This window comes from Thyridium curvatum (assembly GCF_004353045.1).
Source record: "Thyridium curvatum strain D216 chromosome Unknown NODE_27_length_422201_cov_78.887067, whole genome shotgun sequence".
Taxonomy (NCBI): domain Eukaryota; kingdom Fungi; phylum Ascomycota; class Sordariomycetes; order Thyridiales; family Thyridiaceae; genus Thyridium; species Thyridium curvatum.
The window spans coordinates 298103-313368 of record NW_022156782.1 but is presented as its reverse complement, the minus strand read 5'-3'; the positions used below and the strand labels follow the sequence as shown (position 1 = coordinate 313368).

The following is a 15266-nucleotide window of genomic DNA, read 5'->3' as shown; positions in this document are numbered from 1 at the left end:
AGGTGGCCTGCACTTTCTCAGGTTGGGCGGAAAACCTGGGAAGCAAGACAGCGACATCCAAGACATAGACCTCTTCATTAATTCAAGGCGGACAATACTCAGAGATACCAACACTGGGAGAACAAATTTCAAGTCACTCTGCGGGGCGACACCACCGGATACAGGCATTTCTAGTAAGTATCAGCTATGAACTAACAGTGATCAGGTATAAGCTTCTCTTCAGTATCGTCCTGTCAGCGTTTGGAGAGCTCGTCCCAGTGGCCTATTCAGCAGGATATCCATCAATCAAGGAGGCGAGCATTTAAGATTGGAGTGAGCATAGTCGAAGGCATCCAGATACCCTATCAGCTGGACCACAGCGGCGCACACCACCAGGACGTGAAAGATGGAATGGGAACCCCATAGGTCGAATTTGCCGGGGTACCGACTCTCAGGGAACCTGGTCTTCCGAGCCACATGCGTCAGGGTCAAATTTTCTCCATTCGTGTGCGAGATTGGGAGGCTTACTGCATAGAATAAAGTCCCAGAGAGAAGGCAGCCTGCTTTCGACAACATATAGGGGAATGCTTTCCTCATCATCTGTGACAGACCGAATACATAGAGTCCGTGGATCAAGGGCGCAATGCCGGACAGGCCAGTCGCGACGAACATCAATGCTCGGAAGAGGCGATACTTTGAGCCCTGGAACTTTGGGTGCATTGTCATGAAGATGGTCAACGCCCCGAAGACTCCGATCTATCAATCAAGGGGGGGGGGGGAAGGATTAGACTTAATAAAGACAGAACCGGAGACAGAGAGATTTGACTTACCATAGACCAGTAGATATAGCGTGGTATACGTTCACACCAGAAAACTATGTATATCTCTAAGATAAGATCACCTAGTATAAAGATCACGACGCCCAACATGTCTAACAGCAGGCAGAAATGTTCTACATGTTGAGAGTGATTCATCAGGGTGTGGTATATTGCCGACAAGGACAGACATGTGACGGCCGTTAGGATGAAAATCGAGAAGATAATGAAATCTGCAGCCGTAACTCCAGAGTATCTGCTGGCCAGATACTGCAGGATATACCACTCGCCGAGCAGGAAGACGATGGCCGGAACGAGGTGGGTGTAGATGTTGACCGACTCGTTATGGATATATGACCAACTGCGGAATGAAGTGCGGGCCGAGCTGGAGATGGGCCGGTAGCCATGAAGAATCCACTTGTTAGATTCACGTCGGAACCATTCCGGCATCTCGTCGAACGAGAGAAGAACCTGACGTCCTGCCTTGCCGGCCTTGGATACAGTGCCAGTGCCGTTCATTCCCTGCCTTTTGTGGGTCTCTGGTGGCTGCGGGGGCGGAACTCGAAGACACGGAGCGGATGCTATTTGCAGTCACGGCTAATGGTGTATGGTATCAAAAAAGGATGGAAAGGTCAGATTTGGAGAACAGGTGGAAATGTCAGATGAAGGAAGAGATCTCTCTGGGTTGCTTTATTTCTTGCCCTGCTTCCCGTTTCTTCCATTCTCGCTAAGCGCCAGTATGGCTATGTCTTAGAGCTGTATGTGACAGAACATGCTGTTGGTTGACAGAACATGCTGTTGGTTCTCCACGACCCAACCAGGATGATCATGGGACCCTGGCGGCTGCCTGGGGTCGACCAGGGCATGAGTACGCGGACTCGTCCGTGGTCATGCTGTAGCAGCTTGATGTGCAAAACTACGATTTTTGAGACTTTGATTTGCCGCATTTCAGGCTGCCTGTCTTTCTGGTCTCAAGAACAATGTGTGAGTGGGCCAAAAGAAGAGGCAAGTCGCGACCATCATTGATCGCCATGATGAGTCTGAAGGGGAGGGCTGACGGAGAGGGGGTCTGTTCGTCCCCTTGTAGTTACATGTAACATGTTGGTTGTCGTGCTCCCTATTTGAGTGACATCCTCACCCACCACATTGCACTTACTTAATCTTCCATAGTTTCAGTCCCAAGGAAAGAAAAAGCAATGGCTAGACAGTTCAGGTCGCTTCGACATACCCTGCATAACTAACGCCTCTACACCAACTCTGTTGACCTGCGCACTGGCCTCAGATGGCTTCCCGCGATTACTATGCTGTTGGGTGGGTTTGTGTCCTGCCTATCGAGGTCACTGTAGCTAAAGCAACACTTGATCGCATACATGACAACGTACCCCCGGATTGGAACTCAGACGGCAACAATAACTACATTCTAGGAAGTCTTTAAGGCCATAATGTCGCTGTGGCGTATCCGAAATCCGAGGCATGTGGTAAAACGTCGGTGGCAGATGTGGCCACACAGTTGTACGCAAGCTACTCGTCTATCCGGTTCAGTCTCATGGTCGGCATTGCGGGACGCTGGCTGTTGTACACACCTTTTACCCTTTTCAGCCCTAAACCGAGCAATCCTTCGCAGATTGGATTGCGGGCCGGGGCTGACATCATCCTCGAGGTGTCATGTCAGCACTAAGCTGGAGGAGCAGATTTTGGGCTGTAGTTTGAAACGAATGTACCGCCCCAAATTTCGGACCCCGAATTATTTCGTCCCGCCAGCTTCAATTACTGAAAGGTTGAGCACACGGAGGTACCTAGGTAGTGTCTTCCCTTGAGATACCTGTCTGCCAAGAAGATTAGGGAGAAGGGTTACTACGAAAGGGACCGGTTTCGGCCGCCAACGAAGCTAGATCAAAGGAGCTTGAACGCGGACCTGCCGCAAATGCATCGAGAATCTACAAATATCTACGATTCGGTGGCTATCAAAGACAGCCCATGACCCAATGTGCCACAGCTATATCAAGCAGAGTTTCAGTCACTGCTTGACCATCGCTTCAGCTGTTACCCTGGCCTTTCAAAGCTTGTGATCTTTACGAATGATATAATTGAAACCCACTTGACTTGTTCATTTCTCTACAAACTTCAAAGATCGGCTCGAAATCGAAGGCATCATCGATGAGAACGTCTGATTTGAATACTACATAATCCCACCATCGACTAAGCTGTTGAGCACAGTGAGATAAGTCGCCTTACATGGTCCAACACCAGATCACATCCCAGTGGTGCAAAATTGATGTCAAGTTTGTATACGAGACATGCCAGTCTCGTTTGTCGGCACTTGCGGCTTCGTCACGCAGTTAGACAATATTGAACAAAGATGATGTTTCGGCCGGAAAGCTGCAGCCATAACAGTACCAATCTGGGTACGACGGTCAGCCATCCACGCAAGAGGCAACGTCTGCCATATCTGTGCCACGCAATAAAAACGCCCCAGTAAACTCTACAAAGATCTCATTGGTGATCGAGTCTGATTTGTGCTACGGTCTTCGGCACCGATCCTGCACCTAGCTGTCAGCTGCTACAGTTCGGGCTTGACACGGACAGGAGCTGAGAATCTGGTTCCACCATTCGGGGATCTCGTTGATTCATCTTGCCTTCCTCCAAAGGATCTTGGTCAGCGGGGCAGTGGGTTATGCAATGTCCCACATCGGCAAGGAGTCTTTCATAAGTCAACAAGGTCCTCGCCTCGAGGATCCGCTCCAGGGGTAGCTTCAAGGAGAACATAAAAGGGACTTTGTTACCTCACTAGAAAGCAGATCACCTCTCGAGGCCTACTGACTAAAGTCCTGAAGCTCACCTCACGTGCCAATATGTATCTGAAGTGCGGGTCGCTGTTGGGGCTGCTTGCTCAGGGCCTTTACGTTTCTGCGGCAGTTCTCCCGGCGCAAGAGAAAGTCAAACGCGACAATGAGACCATCACCAACACCATTCTCAGTGCCCTATTGGCCAGCTTCTCCAGCCACGTCCCTTCTGCCTCCGAAAATGGTATCAAGCTTCTCGGGCAGCTACTAAGCTCCTTGAACGGGACGTACACGCTCCCTAAGACCTCCCGGGATCCGTCTGTAAGGGAAGCCAGCCTCAACCTCGTGCGTGAGAACTTCTTGTATGGTGCCCCTGTAGCAGGTGGGCCTGCCTATCCCTCGGGTGAGCTTGGTGTTGCCAAGAACGTGGAGGACATTGCGGATATCATGGTCGATCTCACGCCCGAACTTGCATTGACCTCGACGGACGGCGTGAAGGCTGAGAAAGACATCGCCAAGGTTTGTACATCCCCGCCAGCACTCCAACGGTGAGGGAGATGATTGACGAGTAGTTAGTATAATGGGTTGAAAACGATGGACGACTACCTCCAGATTTACAATGGTGAATGGTCAGGCGTGATGCCTCGAGGACCCGACGCTGGCGCCATGACAAACTACACTCAGGACTTGTTCTTCTCGATGCAGCGTCTGTCAAACAGCCCTTACTCGGTTCGAAGGCTCCGCAAGGATGAAAAGCTCCCATTCACAATTGACGACAGCACCTCCAAGGCGATTTCTGGTATGAGTCTCAATCAGCTGCACGACGAGGGTCGGCTCTTCTACTCGGACCACCGTGACCAGGCGAAGTTGAAGTCGACGGGCCGCTTCGCAGCAGCCTGCGATGCATACTTCTACATCAGTGCCGCTTCGGGCGACTTCCTCCCCCTGGCTATCCGAACCAACACTGGCGCCAACTTGATCTACACGCCTGCAGATAGCCCGAATGACTGGCTTCTAGCTAAGATCATGTACAACGTCAACGACTTTTGGTTCGCGCAATGGAACCATCTGGCAGCCACCCACGAGGTCGTGCAGATTGTCTGGATGGCGGCGATCCGTTCGCTGAGCCGAGAGCATCCTGTCTATGCGATCCTTGACCGACGTATGTCGCCCAACCTACCACTTTTGCAAAGAAATGTGTGCTGATGGTCAACATTTTAGTCACATATGAGCTCTTCTCCATCCAGGTTCTCGCAGAGGTAGGCAGCGTGTCTTTTGTCTTGTTTGAAAAGACAACCCATCTGACAGTCCTTAAGACCATTCTCTTCGCCCCGGGCGGCGCTGTTGACCAGCTCTTTGCATACACGGGTCAGTCCGCCCAGAATTTCACCACCGACCGATACCTGCACAAGGGTGCGGGCCGGTTTCGAGCAAATTACTTCAAGACCGACCTTCGATCGCGTGGTCTTCTCGGCGTATCTTGCAACGGGCCTTCCCTGAAGCACTTTCCGTTCTACGAGGATGCCAAGGTTATCAGCGATGCTACCCGCGTCTTCCTTACCTCTTTCGTCCAGTCGTACTACTCTTCAGACAGCGAGGTAGCTGGTGATGCAGAGATCCAAGCCTGGGCTGCCCAGTGCAATGGAGATGCCAAGTGCATGGACTTCCCCGCGGAGATCACCACTACTAAGACGCTTGTCGACATCCTCGTGCATATCGTAGGTCCAAATCATCAAATATCCCTTAAAGCCATATGCTAAATCTGACATCCCTGTCCAGGCTCATCTAGGTTCCTCCGCACACCACAGCGTCAACACCAACCAACTCCTCGAGATCTCGAGCACATTGCCCTTTAGCACTCCTTCGCTCTACGCAGCTCCGCCAACTGCCAAGAGCGCAGACACGAACCCCGCCCATTTCCTGCCAACTTTTGACAAGGTGGTGACGCAGCTCATCATGGCATCTCTTTTCGCGCGCCCTCTGCTCGCCGGCTCCAACCGGACCATCATCCACATGTTCAACGACCCGAAGATGCTGAGCCAGATGAACCCGCAGACGCAAGAGGCCAACGCAGTCTTTATGAAGGCTATGCGGGACTTCAGTGCGCAGGTGCAGGCTCGCACTTTTGATGCTGACGGGCTCAGCCAGGGTATGCCGTTTGTGTGGAATGCTTTGGACCCCAATGTGGCTCCTTACAGCTTGACCGTGTAATTACATTGCCTGCAGTCATACCGCAATCGACTCCATGTTGTAGCTGCATCAAGACAACCCTCACGGCAAAGCATTTTCTCGGAGTATTGTGATGAACACACGTGCCCGGTGCCTCACTTTTGTTGAGTCCAATCCCTGACCAGCTTCATTTGTAAAGTATTGCTTAGGATATCTAATATCATATTCTTCCTGACATTCATTTTCCTTTTCAGAAACATCATAATGTATCTCTCTCAAATTCCCGCCACAAGGACTCCGTAGAACTACACTTCCATTTCAGACGCCAAGTGAGATAGCAGCCTGTCAGATGAGCTCCAGCCTCCCACCCGGAGCCATCTTGTTCAACCTGACATGGCTTCGGCGCGCCCCCATCTGCGTGGCATGAAAAGCCTGGCGAATATGACGAGCATCGACCGCCGGCTTCGCCGTCTGCGGCAGAGTGAATAGCGAGCCGGCACCGCCTTCGGCCCCCTGGGCAGCAGGCCCACTCTCCCCCCCGACAGACCGGGAGGCCAGCTCCCGCTGCTGGATAGACAGCGCGATCTCCGTCAGCCTCTGGACCATCTCGCAGGTGACGAAGCCGAGGATATCGAGCGAGTCGTCGACGGGCTTGTGCTCGGCGATGACGCCCAGGCCGGCCCACTCGCGGAAGCGCTTCACCTTGCGGTAGGTGAAGGACGCATGCCGGTACTCGGACCACGTGGCGTACTCCTCGGGCGTCATATTCTCCGTCTTTTGGTCCGCCCGCCGCAGGCGCTCGAGCGCGGCGTCGTCCGCGTCTCGAAAGACGTCCTCGTCCTCGTCGTCGCCGCCGCCCGGGGCGTCCTCCGGATACATGCAGCGGATGTCCCAGGGCGGGAGCGCCGCGGGCTGCTTGAGCTTCTTGGACGCGGCGTCGACGGCGGCGGGGTTCAGGGCCTCGTCGGCGACTTCCTCGTCTGCGACGAGCTCCGGGTTGGCGCCCTTGTCGTCGTCGTCCTTGACGGTCTTGCGGACGCTCTTCCAGCGGAGAAAGGTCTGAATGCGAGCGACGCGGACGGCGTCGTGGCGGAACTGGAAGATGAGGTCGTTGTTCGAGAAGACGCGGGACCCTCGACGGATTGCGAGCTCGTTGGCTGTGGTCAACTAAGAGCATCGGAGTATGTATCATAGGCAAGAACATTCGATGATGGGTTTGGGGTTTGGGGTTTGGGAGTTGGACATACCATCAGGATGACCTGGTTTCTGATGATATCTTCCACAAGGGCGATTGTCTCATTCGAAGGGTCCTGTGTTTCACCCGCAACATACATCATCTAGAGTGGCAGACATCAGACACTTGTTGGCAAGCATTTGTTACGGTAAAACCTGCCTGCTGAATCTCTGCCTTGAACTTTGGTTCGGTGTTAGCCATGACGGAAGGATTGTGGACAATAATGGAATGCTAGACAATGGGAGCAAGTGTGTTTCAGTAGTCGAGAAGCAAAAGACTCGGCTTCTCAGATGTTTTCGGGTGTCTAAGGTGTCTGGATGCACTCTTACTCTTGCAGTTTTGTAGGAAAGACTACCAATTGTGTTGACTTACATGTAAGTTGAGACAGTGCGGAATATGCTAGTACACGACTTTACACTGTTCCAGACCTGGGTGAAGAAGCGTGGGAACTCGATTGCTTTTCGGGGTGGGAACAGGCTGACCTCGCACAAATCTGGGTGGGCCTGGACCCTGGGTCTAATCCGGCTAATTCTACTGGGGGTGCAAGAGGAGTTTCCCATGGATTCGCCGAGCGGTCAGCTGGCGGTATCTCCAGTTTTCCCTGTAAAATGATTTGTTCTTGTGTACCTAGATAGGTAGGTTGCCATGTGGTCGGCCCCAGACATAAGTACCTCCTCTGGGTTGGCAGATACGGGAGGGTTCCAAGTTCTTCACGTCTAATCTTGAATGTCAAGAATGTCAACTGCCGTGGAAACAAGCATCCATGAAATGCAAGGTCTTGTCCCACGTGTAAAAAAGTATAAAAAAGAATTCAACATAATGACACTCTTCTATTCCTCGCTCTCTTGTCCAGTGCAAAAAAATCAGATGAAGCAATCCTGGCATCCCTCATGCACACTTCTCTGGGCGTATCACACTTGCCCAGGCAATCAGCCTGTCTATAGACAGCAGAAGTATTATATACATCAAAATTCAGAACCTTGAATATCCAGGCGCGGGTGCGACCGGTGCTTGCCTGCATTTCCACGATGTTTGACCGGGGCACTTCTTGCCAAGTCGATGAGGCCCTGAAGGAACTGTACCTTGGTGAGATACCCTACATCTCGCTCTGCTGCCGTCTACAACAGACTTACAAGCTATGACAGTGGCCAAAGGCACACAAGTGTTACCCAATCATAGCTTGTTTGCGTGCGGCTGGCTGGTACATGCCAGCCGTGACAAAGTGGTGACTCAAAGACGTCTTGTGTGGGTCATTCTAAGGGATCAGTCTACCTGCCCATGTTGTCTGCTAATGGGCTGAATAATTGCTGGTGGAGGGTTGACTGGTATTGTGTATTTGACAAACCTTTGCGAGTTGTGCTGATCTGGATCTCAGATTACTCTTTCAGACGAAGTGGAACCACGACCATTGAACATCGAAGCCAGTCTTCAACTGCCCTGTGCTTTGTTTAGTCGCGCTTGCTTGCCTTTCGGTTGTTGCCTTCGCCGCTACTCCCCTCTTTCTTCCTTGTCAGCATTTTTGCTCCCCTACAAAGCCTTTGAAATTTCACCATCCCACAACAACTTCCTGACTTTTGTCGGTCTCACTTTACACTACCCATATACCAACAGAAAAGAGTCAGCAAGAACAATGGCCGACAGCGGACTGGGACAGCTCAACAAAGAGGAGGCTGCCCTCATCCGGATGCTCAGAAAGGAAGAGATCCCGGCGGATTTCGCTCACACGGCCGTTCTCGCGACCATGTATGTCCACAACCCGGAGTACATGCAGGTGAGGTCACAACTATGAACAAAGAATTTCATGCCTAGCACTTGCATAGACCAAGACTAACAACACACATCAATAATAGCCTGTGATTTCGGAAATCTTCGCCAAGGTCATGGACTGGGACATCGAGCGGGTCATCAGCCTGAAGCGCGAGTTCCTCACCGCCCGCAGGCACTACTGGAGGAACAAATATCTCAAGGACATGGACTCCATTCTTGTGCTCACGCTGGCTCAGCGGACCGCTCTTCTGCAGCAGTGATGGTGTTACGACCGCCGGCCTGCAAGGCACATTTCTTTGGGTCAGAGACGACAGTACATTTCGTGCGAGGAATCATTGCCATTCTCAATAATACGCGATTCTCAATATTCAAGTCCACCTTCAGCTTGTCCTCTACAGGTTCAAAGGGTCGTCATCGGCTGCACAGATGAGGGACTAAAGAGTTGAGAGATCCCACATATGATCATAGACCAAGCCTCCTTGTGGAGACTTACTGCGACATTTCTGTGGTGGGCCAGGCAGAGAATCCAATGAAGGTGATACTCAGCAAGGGCTGGGCTTGCGTGAACAGAAAGGCGGAGGAAGGCGGACTTTCAGGATGTACGTGTCTTTTGAATTTAGCAGTGGACAGAGAGCCAAGGACGTAAAGAATATTTCAACCATCCATTGCTTTGGATTTTGAATGAGTACAGTCATACCCGAATATGAAGCTCTTTCTCCCCTCGTTTAGACCGCCACCTATTCGTCGACACCACTAGCTCTGGACACCCTTGGAGAAGCCTCCCCCATTTTTTGAGGAACCCGATGCTGGCCTCCCAGTTGTATGGATCAGACGCCTCTCCCCACACTATCAGGTACGGGCCGTCCTCCGTGTGGCCCTGCGAGATTTCCATGAGATCGAGGCACAGATCATCCTCGTCGACTTCCCCGCTTTCCAGCCCCTTGAGGACGTTATCTCTCAGGCCCGCAGAAGGAAGCAGGTCCGTCCAGGGGTGGTGCGGAAACCTTCTTTGTAGAGCCGTTGGCCGGAGGCTGACAGGGCACCTGTCTTCGAACGGCCGGTCGTGCAGGAAGAGGCCAGGCCCAGATGCGTTGAACGGCGAGAGAATGTCGTCGCGACACAGGCCGTCCGGTGTGACCCCGATCGCGCGTGCATTGCTTGTCAAGGCATTGATGGCGTTGAGGCGTATGAGCGCTGGGAGATAGGCCAACCTGTAGCTCTGCATCGAGTACTGCATGTAGACAAGCTCTGTGAAGGCGTGTGCCAGGGCACGAGCGCGTGGCTTGACCATAATTACATAGCCATCAGGGATGGAAGTCCCAGTAGTCCCGGACTCGGCGCGTGTAGAGCTGACGACGAGCTGGTCTGAAGCCGCGACTCTCTCCCGCCTTCGCCTGCCTGGAGGATCTCTTTCAGTCAAACTGTCCCGATAAGGATATGTCACGTTACTGTAACTCACGGAAAGCTCGTTGGTTCAGACGGTTTTGCCGCCGTCGACGGTCCGCCGCCGATACCCCTGGCCAGTCGTCTCCACCTTCCCGAACCTGTATCGGGGGTAGGCTCTCAAAGCTCCCGCCTCGACAGGGCCGGGACGGGTCAGGATCAGAGGCTGGCTCCATTTCTTCACGCGGTGTTTCTTTTCTCGTTTTGTGCTTTTGTGAAGAATGCGAATTGCTGACACAAACACCGTCAAGCCCGGTTTCAAGAGATCCAAACGGAGGCAAGGGGATGAAGATTTGACATCACTTCGAAGCGGGGTCGACAAGCCTCCTGAAGAACGGCCTGAATCATAACAAGCGGGATTGAATCGCCACTAATGCACGATGCTTACTCCTTATCTCCGAGAAGAAAGTTGATTGGGTGAATAATATTGAAAGTCCAGGACCCACGGACATATCGCGAACCTAAAGTACCACCTCGACATGCTCTCATCGTTTCCCAGTTCCAGACCTTGCATAGATCCGAGCAAATATTCCGTCCTCTCCTTGAGGTGAGCTTCACCCACCCTCTACTTGTCAAGAAAGCAATGCGACAGTTCTTGCAATACTAGATGCCGTCTCGGCCAGGATAGCAAAGGATGGAGGCAAGGACAGTGCACCTAATCCCTCAAATGAAGTTGACATGGCCCCGGAAGAAGTTTATGAGTTCTGGGTCAAAGTTTTGTACCCAGGCTGGTTCCTTGACTTGTCCTCTCGTAGAGCATCTCCCGCCCTCGCCCTGAATCCTGTTAGAGAGCCCGGCCTTTTGCAGAGGGAATTGCTCCCCGCCCGGAATGATGTGGTGAGCCCCCTTCTCATCCATGGTACTTTGTTCCATGTTGAGAAGACGTGGATTGCCTGAATCATGCAGAGGCTCGGCCGGTGTGTATTCAAGACTATCGTCCTGGATGGGATCAGCAATGGCATCACAGTGTACCGATTCATCAGTCTCTGCCGCTGTGGGCTGCTGCTCGTCACCTGCCGATGACTGGCTAGGCAGATTTAGAAACTCGTCAAACTCGACTTCCTCGAAGACGTCGCTAACGAAGAGGTCACTGCTAAGGTTTGCAGTTCCCGAAGACTTTCCCAGACTTTGGCCTCCGACTGGAGGGAGTGACTCGTCAGTGGTAACCTCTGGTGCACCTTTTGCATTTGCGAAGCATGCCACCTCATCTTCGTCAATGTTTGACAGATCAATGCACTCCACCATGCGGTCGTTAGAGTTTGTTCTTGGCTTCGCCCTGACCTTGGGTACCTTTGACGATGTTGTCGAGGTGGATATTTCATCGTCTGACAGATACAGCCGACGTCGTTTCTGTTCGTGAACACTTCCTTGAATGGCGGGATGGGATAGCTGCGAAGGGCGGAGAACATCTCGGGCCACGGCATCGATATCCTCGTGAGACTTGGATCCGCCGGAAGTCTTTTTGCGCTTGCGAGGCTTATCTAGTCCTTCCCGGCAGCATTTGTGAGAACACGGCTTCCCAGATCTCGTCGTCACTGAGCCACTGCAGGCGTGGTTGCATTGCCACTTTCCGTTGGGCAGCTTCACTGGCTCATCATCGAATTCATCCTCTGATTCTTGTACCGGTTTCGAAGCTGGAGGCCTCTCCAGAGGCTCCTTCCCAAGCAGTTCGTCAATATCTAAGCAACAGTCAGCATTGCCAGCGTGCGACAGAGGCATGCCGTACCTGGGAACTGTATCGTCTCGTCAACAAGATCCTCAGAGGGAGATCCAGCTATCGCTCGCGGTGCTGGACCATCAATTTTGAGCCTCTTTGACACGAGGGTCCCAACAATTTCTTCGCAGGAGAAGTGACAAATGAGCTCGTTGGAGCCTTCTAGATCCGCTCCAAATTGTATTCTCTTGCCCGCATCTTTGAACGACCTGTTCAACGATCCACGCCACAAGTAGGCCAAGGTCCCATCTCCAGTCTCAGCCGTGAATGTCAATCCCTGAAGTCGTGACTGCCAATCACCTAATCGTTTCTGATTTGCCATTCCAAGAATGGCTTTGACTTTGACTGTGGTGCACTTTGCCTTGGTGCGGTGAGGTCGACTCTGCTCGACTGCCACATCCAAAGTCAGGCGGGGAAAGTTCTCCAGCATTTCTTGCATTGTCTTTCCGAAGGGTGGGTTCCGGCTGAAAAGTCGCTCGATCTCCATGTAGTCGAGTTCCGCTAGTTGCTGAACGGTCCTCACATCGTGGCTGACCAGCTTCCTCATGCCTACTGGTCCGATACCAGAAATTTGCAACAATGTCGTCGGTCGATCGTCCCACGAGCAAGCTGCAAGTGCTCTCGCCAGTTTCAGGCCCGTATTCACACCGATTGCATCTAGGTCGGCGGCTTTGAACTCGACCAAACAACGAACTAGACGCTGTAGCGCCTCAAATGCCATTCGCTTATCCATCGCAAGCTGTCGTCTCAGCCCTCCACTTTCTTTCTCGTTGGGCATTTCGACGCCGCCAAGATTCATCTGAACTAACAGAGACACCTTGTGCCAGTTCTGCACGACATTCTCCCTGAGCGGATACAGGATGAAGGGCGATCGGTTCAACTCGCGAAAGGCGGCCCTCTCGGTGGGCCTCAGGCGGACATCGCGAAGTTCGGGCAGTTGACAGAGATTACTGAGCTGTACCAGAATTAGATATCAGTAGGCGGCCAATGGTGAAACAGAGCTACTTACCAGCTCTTCCATCTGCACGCCACGAGGGATGTCAAGAAGCAGCTTCACTGTCTCAAACTTGACCATGTAAGTTGACATGGCACGGCCATAGTCAGTGCTCCTGAAGTGTGTGCCCTTCGTCACAAGCTCTGCATCCTGCAAAAGGTCAATATCTCTCTCACATATCTCGCTCAAGGTGTCTTCGATAGGCTGGGATCGCGTGGAAGGGTTGGTTAGGCGATAATGTGCTGGGTTCTTCCTGAGTCGGACACTGAGGAACGTTCCCGCCAGCCACTTTTTGGCCGATTCCAGGTCATTAATAGTGCGGAGGACGATTTCGGAATTCAGGTGCTCGATGAGATTGAGATGCAAAGTGCTCTCCAGAATTTGTTGGCCTGACGCCATGAGCTCGTACCGCGTCTTGTTTTGAGTCGTGGTGAGAATGACTCCAATCGCACTGGTATCATACTGCGGTCGCCCTGCACGTCCCAGCATCTGCATGACCTCAAGGTCCGAGAGCTCAGTCAAGCTGTTGTCCTGATATATTGAAGTACCCTTGAGGACTACTGTGTGGCAAGGCAAATTGACACCCACAGCGAGAGTTGAAGTGCAGCACACCACAGTGAGTTTACCGTCAATGAAGTTCTGTTCAATGGAAAGCCGATCTTGAAGGTCCAAGCCGGCATGATGGAAAGCGACACCGTGGCAAACAATTTCCTGCAATGCCTGGCTGACGACGGGAATGCGTTTCGATGGAGCCGGCCACGCCTTGTCTTGGGGCTTTGCGAGAGCCCAAAGCTCTCCAAGCATCCGAGCAGTTCCCTCGCAAGATTTGCGTGTGTAACAAAAGACCAATGTTGGCTTGCCTTGCGAATGCTGCGTCAACAGGCTCGGAAGCTTGGCATCGAGGAATTTGTCAAAGCTGTGTTCGTTGCCTGGACAATTGTACGCGTACACAAACTTCTGAAGCTTGACAGGGCGGAGCTCTTCGCCAAAGGTTTCGTGCCGTGCCGGCTCCTCGGGGTGAAGGTGATCGCGGCCTAACCACCTGGCGATGTCCTCTGAGTTGGGGACAGTAGCGCTCAGGGCCACGAAACGAACGCTCGTGCCGATGGTCTTCATGCGAGACACGATGGCCTCCAAAGTAGAGCCACGGATATCTTTCAGAATGTGGACTTCATCGATGAGGAAGAGCTTGACCAGCTCTAGGAGCTTCTTGTAGTCTTGCCACTTTCTCGTGATAGAGTCCCACTTCTCAGGGGTAGTGATGATGATCGAGGCACTACCAACGCGTCGCATTTCGGCTTGCGATGTATCGCCCGTGAGTTCAGCCACCTGAAGACCCATGTGATTAAATTTCTTCTCCCAGTCTTTTGCTCGCTCGGAGCATAAAGCTTTGGTAGGAGCTTGATAGACGATCTTGTAATTGTGGTTGTCACTGCTGCTCACGAGTCTGCAAATCGCCAACTCGAGAATCACCGTCTTGCCGCTTCCAGTCGGCGCGGAGACTACCATGTTGTCGTTGGATTCATAGATCGAAGGAAAGCATTTTGACTGAACAGCGTTGAGCAGCGGGTAAGGGAAAAGTTGCCGGCATTTGTCCGAGAGAGCCTGCTTGGGGTTGACCAGTCGGATGCCGTGAGCAACTGGCGTGGCATCTAAGAGATCGGTGGCGGGTAGCAGTTGATGTCGATGACCAACTTCCGGGTTTCCTTTGGGCGAGGAGGAGAAGAAGGGTGACTGGCGAGGCCCCTGAATGGGCTCCGGTCGATGTAGTTCGGGATCCTGGTGTGTTCTGGATCTCACCAAGGGGCTAGATCGATCGAGTGACGCTGTCGAACTTGATCCTGCCACGGCAATGGGCGAACTGTACCCCTGTGGCTCTGTTAACTGGTCAATGACGCTCTGAACTTCCTTCGGTCCTGTGAGGCTCCGTACCTCTAGCCCCGACTGGCGTATTGTTTGGGATTTGCGAAATCGCGGATGACAAAGTCCTCCGCGGTGGATCAAGACGAGGGACAGCATCATCAACTTCCTGGAAGTGTGGTAGTGTCGAGTGTGGCAAGTCAGGATAGCGATAGCCTCTGACAATGATACCCTCTGGAGGTGATTTGGCAACGGGCAGGGTTTGCTGGGACACTTGTCTGTTCTTTGACAATGACACGGACGAGGGCGGAGTGGGCAAGGTCGAAGTCCGGCCCGGGATTCTGGCGAACATGGCTAGTTCAGAAGGTGGGATCTCTTGAGAGAAGTGTTCCACCATGCGTTGAATGTGGCGGTCTTGTCCTGCCCTGAACTGCAACCGATCGAGACGGTCCTGCAAGGGACCTGACTGTCGATCCTGCGCCATGATGCCGGCTGTGGACGTCAATCA

The 15266-nt window shown here is 52.6% G+C and overlaps 4 protein-coding genes across 4 annotated transcripts; 2 read left to right on the top strand and 2 right to left on the bottom strand.

The window, feature by feature from the left end:
• Positions 1-3646: 3646 nt before the first annotated feature.
• E0L32_005317 (uncharacterized protein) lies at positions 3647-5788 on the top strand (the record flags this gene model as incomplete). Its single annotated transcript, XM_031139826.1, has 4 exons — positions 3647-4096; positions 4190-4739; positions 4799-5295; positions 5357-5788. 4 exons carry the CDS (start codon positions 3647-3649, stop codon positions 5786-5788), a joined length of 1929 nt encoding a protein of 642 aa, XP_030996336.1.
• A 303-nt stretch (positions 5789-6091) lies between these two features.
• On the bottom strand, positions 6092-7181 carry E0L32_005316 (uncharacterized protein; the record flags this gene model as incomplete). The annotated part of the gene is made up of 3 exons (XM_031139824.1): positions 6092-6913; positions 6994-7056; positions 7107-7181. The coding sequence occupies 3 exons, from the start codon at positions 7179-7181 to the stop codon at positions 6092-6094; spliced, it is 960 nt and encodes a 319-aa protein (XP_030996335.1).
• A 1429-nt stretch (positions 7182-8610) lies between these two features.
• On the top strand, positions 8611-9007 carry E0L32_005315 (uncharacterized protein; the record flags this gene model as incomplete). Its single annotated transcript, XM_031139823.1, has 2 exons — positions 8611-8751; positions 8831-9007. The coding sequence occupies 2 exons, from the start codon at positions 8611-8613 to the stop codon at positions 9005-9007; spliced, it is 318 nt and encodes a 105-aa protein (XP_030996334.1).
• A 1846-nt stretch (positions 9008-10853) lies between these two features.
• On the bottom strand, positions 10854-15242 carry E0L32_005314 (uncharacterized protein; the record flags this gene model as incomplete). Its single annotated transcript, XM_031139822.1, has 4 exons — positions 10854-11869; positions 11917-12859; positions 12914-14775; positions 14831-15242. 4 exons carry the CDS (start codon positions 15240-15242, stop codon positions 10854-10856), a joined length of 4233 nt encoding a protein of 1410 aa, XP_030996333.1.
• Between the last annotated feature and the right edge of the window lie 24 nt (positions 15243-15266).